At 38.2% G+C, this 9,160-nt stretch overlaps 1 protein-coding gene across 1 annotated transcript; it reads left to right on the forward strand.

The window, feature by feature from the left end:
• The first annotated feature begins 6,118 nt into the window (after positions 1 to 6,118).
• Positions 6,119 to 7,249, forward strand: LOC131306791 (uncharacterized). Its single transcript, XM_058333220.1, has one exon. The coding sequence runs from the start codon at positions 6,119 to 6,121 to the stop codon at positions 7,247 to 7,249; it is 1,131 nt and encodes a 376-aa protein (XP_058189203.1).
• Positions 7,250 to 9,160: the final 1,911 nt, after the last annotated feature.

Below are 9,160 nucleotides of genomic sequence, written 5' to 3' on the forward strand. Positions count from 1 at the left end.
TTGTTCTTGGAATATTTGGGCTTAATCCACTTGTTAGACTTAGGGTTTTGCTTAAAACCCACCTTGGTAGGGATTTCTCTCTTTCTCTACGTGTGATATTAGTGATTGATTGCTATACATGGTTCGGGTAGAACACTTTATGGCTTGAGGATTGCATATCTTTATGAAAGTTGTGTTGTTGTCTTGATTGTTATGACCCATGAGATATTTGTGGCGTGTTTGTGTATGTTGGAATGTGTGGGTTTACCGTAACGCATGGGGTGGAAATATGGAATCGCAAGTGGCGGAAATTTGATGGAAAGAATGTGTATGTGTGTTAGAGTGTTTGATACTTATAAATGGTGCTAGTGCATGTGAATTTTGGGTTTATATTGTGTGCCTAATCTTTGTACTCTAATGAATTGAAACCGTTTAGAAATTTATTTCGCGCATAAAGGACTTGCCATATAGCTTGATTCATTGTATCCATGTTTATCATCTCATTACATATAGACTTTGTAGAGATTTTCCTACCGTGCTAATGTAGCTCAACCCAATCTTTCTTTTTATGTTCAAATGCCGGCGAATAGTGAGTATGCATCGAGTGTTGATATGTGAAGATATTTTTGGAAGCTAACTATATTTTAGTTACTTAATCATCTTTGTAATGACTTCCTTTAGTTAAAGATGGCTTTGTAACTAATTACTCTAGAAATTCTTTTTGACTATCCTGTTTGTAACGAAATAACTTCTTCATACTCGTACCTAAGCTTATTTTGAGGCTGGTGTGCCAATGTTGTATATTTCCTTAAACTTGGGGACTCGGTTTGTAAATGAACATTTGGGAACTCTCTTTTGGGTATTATTATTGTTATGCGAGGATCTTTTTATCGAAATGGATTATTTATTATGTTGAAAATCGAGGGCGTGACACTTTTATGTTTGTTAATTAAGTATTTCAAAAATTGGGTCTGTAATAAATAAAATTTTGTTATGCAATAATCATACTTAGTTATGGACTGATGGTAATAAAGTTTAATTAAATTAATATTTTTATAGAAAATCACTAATTAATGCTTCCGAAATTCCTTAGAAAATAAAGGCGTTATGATATTCATACTTGAAAATCATGGATTATCTGAACCAGACTATGAGATATTTTAAAGTATAAAATATATATGTAATGTATAATAAATAATTATAATTTTACACCTACTTTATAAATTATTTGTAGAAAATTGATTTTAGCACTACAAAAATTGATAGAGGGGCTCCAAAATGACGTCGTTTTGTGTATCAACACAATTTAGTTTTGGAGCTGCTCCATCAATTTTGAGAGTGCCCAAATCACAATCCTTATTTATAACTATTTGACAATATGGTCACTACAAGAAAAATTCAATTGGGTGACGAATGAAAATCGTCACAAAATGCATGTTTTTCGTCACAAATAATATAGGTGACGAAAAAAAGTTTGTCGCCTAAAGGTTGTCGAGGATTCCTACCTAGTGACGAAATCTATTTTTCGTCACCTATAGTGCCTTTTGATGATGAAATATTTTATCACCAAAAAGTGAATAATTGGTGATGAAATTTTTTTCCTCGCTTATTGTGCTTTTTGATGACGAAATTTTTTGTCATCAATTATTCTTCTTAGCGACGAAAAAATTCGTCACCAATGTGACACATCGGTTACGAAATTTTTCGTTGCAAAAAATGTTTTCAAATGGAAAAAAAAATCATTCTTTCTTGCTCCTGCTGGGTTTCGAACCTGAGTCCATTAAGTTTTTCGCGCAAGTTCCAACCAACTACACCACACACACTTTTCAGTAAACATTTGAAATATCTAATATATAACAAATATGTTTAACCTGAAAATATATTTCGAATGTAATTTTGAACCTTTAAACATTAAAATTAGCAAATTTGATAAACATGAAAGTTGTAGGCAATTGAGTTATTGTTCAAACCCAATTTGAATTATCTCAATTGGAGTTTTTAGTAAAGAGTTACGTCCGAAATACATTTAGTGACAAAGCGCAATTCGTAAATTTCGTCACGAAAGGTATCCATTTGACGACGAAATATATTTTTCGTCGCTGAAAGCGTTAAAATGGTGACGAAATATAATTTCGTCACCAAAGTTAAGCATTTGGTGACGAAATATATTTTTTGTCACCAAATGATTATCTTTTGCGACGAAAAATAATTTTGTCACATTTTTTAAGCTTTCGGCAACAAAAAATGTATTTCGTCACCAAATGGGTACCTTTGGTGACGAAAATATTTTTTTCGTCGCTAAACAGGTATAATTGGTGACGAAATTATTTCATCACGGAAGTTATCAAAATAGTGACAAATTTATTTTTTCGTCGCCAAATATACTCATTTAGTGACGAAATTAAATTCCGTTGCCACTTTTTCGTCACCAATTTTAATTTTTCTTGTAGTGGGTATATCAATATAAATTGTAAAACCTAAGGGGGTAAAGTGAAATTTTCAAAATGATACCAAACTATTGTATTCAAAATGTGATTACTCAAGTGTTAGTATTTTAGAAAATATATGTTCATTTAGAAAGTCTGAGTTTAAACTTTATTAAATTTCAAGAATATGCACTCCAGATAATTGTATCCGAAAGTTGAATTGTTGGGACAATGTAGATAATCTCATTTTTTAGTATAAAGGCAATAATAGTAATTGTTTTAAATGCAATTATTGTATATGATTTTAAACATAAAGGATCAAGATCGCTGGTGGCTCTATATGTAAGTGAGGGTATGAATTTGACACTCTCCAATAAAAAAAATTTATGAAAGAAAAAACCGTTAATGCAATCCGTGGTTGGTTGAAGTACTTGGTTGATGCAATTTATGAACAAAATTGGGACCGAACCGTGAGACTTTTGGTCTAGATACAAACTTTATTTTCAAAAAATAGTGACTTGCGGATAAGGATTGAATCCAATCCGAACCTGACCATGCGTAGCCTTAATCAGAAGTTGTCTTCGTGCTCTATAAGAGCAATAGAAAATTAGAAGCACGGCTTCCCACAATCGCTTTCTCGGTTTGGCGTCCAAAAGAATGGTTAGTTTTTCTCCTTTGTTTCCTAGCTTTTGGAAGTGCACGTATAGACTAGGCCTTCGTTCACTTTTAAATTTCCAAGTATTCACCGCCAGAAAGAATTTTAGTCAATCTTGTTGCCTTCAATTCAGTAATCAACTCCTTTTGTCTCTTCCTAGTTGTCTTTATTTTGGGTTGCATGAATTTAGACCACATACAATAGGAAAGAACCCATTGAAAAGATTTATTCAATTCTTTTTGGTTAAATTTCACTGACCGCTCCTGAGGTTTCTGACACATGAAACAACCTCCCCTGAAGTTTTTGAAATGACTCTAGCCTCCCTTGCTTTTGCTGAAAATGTACAATATCCCCCTTCTGTTAAGCTTAACGCTGTTAACTTTGATGGCTAGTTGACCTCAGTACCCTTTCTCTGCACATATATGGTTAACAATGGGGAATTACTTTGTTGTAACCCTTCATTCCCAATTTCCCACCAAAGCAAAAAATACCTTTAACTTTGAACTGTTTTTTATGGGTCGGTCCATATTTTGGACACAATATTTGTGCAAGTCCAGGACACTTCTAACGCATAAGGATTTTGTTTATTTTTCTCCCAAAAAAACTCTCCTGTCGCCTTCCGGATCCTCCTCCTCTCAAAACCCTACCTATTCTTTCTCCTTCTCTCTCAATCCCTCTCCAAACCCTAGCTCTTCCTCCGCTGCCCCCACTCTCTTCGGAACCACCACCCCGGCCTTATTGGCCGCCACCCCTTCCTTCGGCCTGGAATCCAACCCGGTGCCGGCCAGCCGATCATGGCCAATGGTGGCTTCAAGCTCCTGCCCAGCAAATTCCACTCCCTCAAACTCCCCGTGTAACATCCTTTTATCTTTGAGGTGCTTAAATGCTAAATTTAATAACTTAAGGGCTGGAGTGCAATTTTTCTTTAAGAGTGTGCATGTGTGCCGTGTGTGTGTGCTGATGTGTGTGGGTTTCTTTAAAACAAAGAAAGGAAAAAAAAAGAAGAAGAAGAAAACCCATCAGGAGGTTTTACGTTAGAGAGAGAGAGAGAGAGAGAGAGAGAGAGCAACGGTGGAGGGAGAAGAAGGAGGAGAAGGAAGGAACAGGGAATTAAGGATTAGAACTTGAATTGAAGACCTTCTTTGGTAATTCATGTTTTCCTATACTTAAATCTATGATTTTATTGTTCAATTTCATACTTGGCATATTGCTAGCTCTGAATTGAAGCCTTGAGAGGGTTTTTGAGGTTGGAGTTGAGTTTATTCCTGAAAATTCGTGTATAACATATGAATATGCATAACTGTGTTTTGAGCAGAGTTGAGTCTGTCCTGTTTTTGACGAATTTATTCAAGGTACCTAGAAATCTTCTAAATTCTTGAAAACAATCCTGAATGTTTATCTGTGAGTGTATTACATCATGTTAAATTTTCAGAAAATAACACAAAGTGGTTTGGCCTACAAAATTCGTGGACTGAACTGGTGTCAGATTCGCGTCTGGGCAGACAGCCCAGACACATGTTGGAAAAACGGGCATAACTTCTTGCTCGGGTATCGGTTTTACGCACCGTTTCTTGATTCCGAAACTAGACTTGTATATCTTTCTGAATCTGTAAATATTGTGCCTTAGTTTGGTCTGAGAAAAATCAGTTTTGGTTCCGAAGTTAATAGTTTGGTGATTCTGAAATTCTGGGCAGGTTTTGTAGCTGTGTTCTTCATCAATTTTGTCATAGTTGAATATGCTTACTGACTATGGATGCTGTTGAGTCTCAAACATTGATCAATCGGTGATGTTTTGGTGTTGGAATTATTGGAAAAGATTGAGTATGTGATTTTTAATGAGCATTCGATCGCAGACTGTTCTGCCGGGTCTGTAGTTTCTGTTTTAGATGTGTAATTTCAATTGAGCATATCTTAGTCATTCGGAGTCCAATTTGGGCAAATTTTATATCTAGATTGATGTACTAGAAGTATTCTTGCTAGTGGTGGTGGTCTTGTAGTATTCTTTGAAACCTATAGAATGCTATAGTCAGAATTCGATCAATGGTTCTGCTAGAAAGTGTGTGTTTGTGAGATTTTCGGCTTTGAAGTACAAATTGGTGAATTTACTTCTTTGTTTTTGGAATTGAACTTTGAGCTCATATGTGCGGAATATTTGTAGGTTTGGAGGCGACAACGAGTACCACAGCTCCACGTAGGGAGTGACAGTGTTGGTTTTCTTTTTTGTTGGAGACCGAGGTGAGTGTTCGATTCATAGATGTTCTTCAATTGGATTGAATCTGTGATTTTGGACTGTGACTTCGTGTCGGTGGGCAACAACGGCCAACGGCCGGACTTTGTGTCGTGCCTTTGACTTTGTGTCGATTCAATGGCTTTATGCCAAAATTATGACTTTGTGTCGAGCTAGTGACTTTGTGTCGGATTAAAGACTTCGTGTCGATTATTTGCTTAATGCTTAATTAATGATGAACTTGGATTTATTGTCTATATTGAACAACATCCATGTCTCATATACACTCCTGGAACTCGTTTTGGGTTCCAGTTTTGCAGGTATAGGTCGGTGTCCACTACAGGTCGCGTTTTGCATTTTGTGACTCGCTCGAGAAGTGCGTAGTTGAGGCCTGTGGGAGTCCTTGTCTCCTGGCCCGTAGATGATTTTTGCTTAGTTTAGTTTTGGATATTAGTTGGTTATGTTTATTTCTTGACAGACTTCCGCTGTAGTTTGTAAATGACAATCATTTTTGAGATGTAAATAAAATGTGGCTGTTAAACTTCAATATTTAGTTATTCTTGGAATTGCTAGTAACTGGTTGTTGTTGGGCTGTTGTCGCGTGTTGTATCGGGATAGGCCGCTGAGGTGCTATTCCGGAACGGGGCGTGACAGTTTTGGTATCAGAGCCTAGAATTATCTAGATTCTGAGTGTCGTTGAGCGAGTTGTGGTCTAGTAGTGGACTATAGGAAGTTGTTACTTTTTGTTGAGTCGAGTTTAGTGTTAGTATATCTAACATGATGAAAATAGTATATATTGTTGCTGTTGTTTAATTGAATTGCAACAGGGAAATGGAAAATCAAGAAGGGGAAGCATCTTCTCATCAAGGGCAAGGTGATGCGACTGGTGGGGTTGCACCGATAGGAGTTCAGGTTGGGGCCAGAGACATAGAAAGGCTTTTGGCGGCTATAGCACAGTATGTTGAACGACAAGCTGGAACTCCAGTTAATCAGAATGTCGGATTGCTAGAGAAATTCAAGAAGCTTTATCCAACGGAGTTTGAGGGTACTTTCAAACCTCAAGAGGCAGAGGATTGGCTGAAAACGGTGGAGAGGGTTCTAACAGCTATGGGAGTTACTGACGAACAGAAGGTGACCTTAGCAACTTTTACCTTTAAAGGGCAAGCTTTAATATGGTGGGAGGCAAGTCAGAGGTTGCTCTCAGCCCCATTACCCGATGTTCAGCCACCTGTGCCACAAGTGATTACATGGGCGAGATTTGTGAAGGCCTTTAATGATAAATATTGTCCTGAGATGTATCGTTTTGCGCAAGAAGCAAAATTTATCAATCTTAAGCAAGGGAGTATGTCGGTGGCCGAATATGATGCCAAGTTTAATGCTCTTTCAGCTTATGCTACCGATATGGTGGATACCGAGGAAAAGAAGGGCAGACGGTTTAGAAAGGGACTGGAGGATAATGTTCGAACCAGAATAACGCCTTACAAAGAAAAAGATTATGCTGATTTGGTTGACATGGCAAACAAGATTGGCAAAGATGTTGAAGAAATGTTTGAAAAGCGGGAACAGACTAAGAAGAGCAAAATTGCAGCCAGTCAAGTTAGGCAAGCAAGCAAATCTGGTGGTGACTACAAGGTTGGAAGCAAATTTCAACATTTGAAGGGGCAAAGTGATTTCAAACAACAAAGTGGACAAGGGCGAGAGGTGAGTAAGCAAAGCGTGAATAGGGAAGGTGGATCAAGTGGTCGAGGGACTTTCTTTCAGTGTTTCCGTTGTGGTTCTCCTGATCATCGTGTTAGAGATTGTCCAGAAGCAGGCAAGGGAATTAAATGTTACAATTGTGGTGAAATGGGGCATATGTCAACACAGTGTCCAAAATCTCGTGCGCCGGCAGCATCGTCAGTTGGCAACGTTCCTGTTGGACGCGGAGCTTCGAGTAGTTCTGTTGTCGTGGTGGCGGAGTGAGGGGTTCTACTGCACCGGGTAGGGTGTTTGCTATGACACGACAGAATATTCAGGCTACTCCGGAAGTGGTGACAGGTACCCTAGTAGTTTCTTGTATTTATGCACAAGTTTTAATTGATTCAGGTTCTACGCATTCTTTTGTGTCAAACGTGTTCAGCATGCGTTTAAATAAACCTTGTGTGCTATTAGATACTGCTTTGGCGATATCTACCCCCATTGGAGAGGTAGTGATAGTTGGGGTGTCATTCCCGAATTGTATGGTGTGTGTTAATGATAGGAAACTAGAGGCGAATTTAATTCCTTTGGTTATGTCTGATTTTGACATTATTCTTGGCATGGATTTCCTATCAACGCATCATGCATCTCTAGATTGTTTTAATAAAGAAGTTGTATTTAGAATACCAGGTGAGGCGGAAATTAAATTCTATGGTGATAAACAGGGTCCTTTGAATGGTATGATTTCTGCATTTAAGGCAGCAAACTTGTTGAGAAAGGGATGTCGGGGTTATCTTGCTTTTGTGGTTAACACTGAAAAGAAACCACTAGAGTTGGCCGATATTCCTATTGTGAATGAATTTTCGGACGTGTTTCCAGACGAGTTACCGGGAATTGTGCCTGATAGGGAAGTGGAGTTTACTATCGAATTGCTACCAGGGACAAATCCTATTTCTATTCCACCTTACAGAATGGCACCAGCTGAATTGCTAGAGTTGAAGATTCAGTTGAAAGATTTGGTGGATAAAGGGTTTGTACAATCGAGTATTTCACCTTGGGGAGCACCGGTTCTTTTCGTGAAAAAGAAGGATGGTACCATGCGTATGTGCATTGATTATAGGCAGTTGAATAAGGTTACAATTCGGAACAAGTATCCTTTGCCCAGAATTGATGATTTGTTCGATCAGTTGCAAGGGGCCGCCGTCTTTTCCAAGATAGATTTGAGATCGGGGTATCATCAGATAAAAGTGAAGGACAGTGATGTGTCCAAAACAGCTTTCCAAACGAGGTATGGCCATTTTGAATTTTTAGTTATGCCTTTTGGGTTAACTAATGCTCCTGCGGTATTTATGGATTTAATGAACAGGGTGTTTAAGCCATATCTGGATTCGTTTGTTATTGTGTTCATTGATGATATCCTAATTTACTCTCGGAATAAGGAGGATCATAAACGGCATTTGAGAACCATATTGCAGACTTTGCGAGAGAAGCAATTGTACGGTAAATTGAGCAAATGTGAATTTTGGCGTGACAGCGTCGTATTTTTGGGTCATGTAATTTCCAGGGATGGTATTTGTGTTGATCCGAAGAAGATAGAGGCAGTGGTGAATTGGGAAAGGCCAACTAATGTTTCTGAGATCCGTAGTTTCCTTGGCTTGGCAGGGTACTACCGAAGGTTCATTCAAGGCTTTTCTGCTATTTCATTACCCATGACAAAATTGACAAGGAAGGACGTAAGATTTATTTGGTCTGAAGAATGTGAAAACAGTTTTCAGGAGTTGAAGACTCGATTGGTAACAACGCCAGTGTTGACTATACCGAAGGGTAATGAGGATTTGGTGATATATAGTGATGCTTCTCATTAGGGTCTTGGCTGTGTTCTGATGCAACGGGGTAAAGTTATTGCGTTTGCGTCGAGACAACTGAAAAATCACGAGCATAACTATCCTACTCATGACTTAGAGTTGGCGGCGGTGGTTTTTGCTTTAAAATTGTGGAGGCATTACTTGTATGGGGTGACTTGTGAAATTTACACAGACCACCAGAGTTTGAAATATTTGTTTACGCAGAAGGATTTGAATTTGAGACAAAGGCGGTGGATGGAGTTAATCAAAGATTATGACTGTTCTATACACTATCATCCGGGGAAAGCCAATGTGGTTGCTAATGCTCTGAGTCGAAAGACAGCTGGGAGAT

The sequence above is a fragment of the Rhododendron vialii genome, chromosome 11a (genome assembly GCF_030253575.1).
Source record: "Rhododendron vialii isolate Sample 1 chromosome 11a, ASM3025357v1".
Classification (NCBI taxonomy): domain Eukaryota; kingdom Viridiplantae; phylum Streptophyta; class Magnoliopsida; order Ericales; family Ericaceae; genus Rhododendron; species Rhododendron vialii.

What these genes read in the sequence shown, in the direction of transcription:
- LOC131306791 (XM_058333220.1), top strand. Translation starts at nt 6,119, where the DNA reads ATGGAAAATCAAGAAGGGGAAGCATCTTCTCATCAAGGGCAAGGTGAT.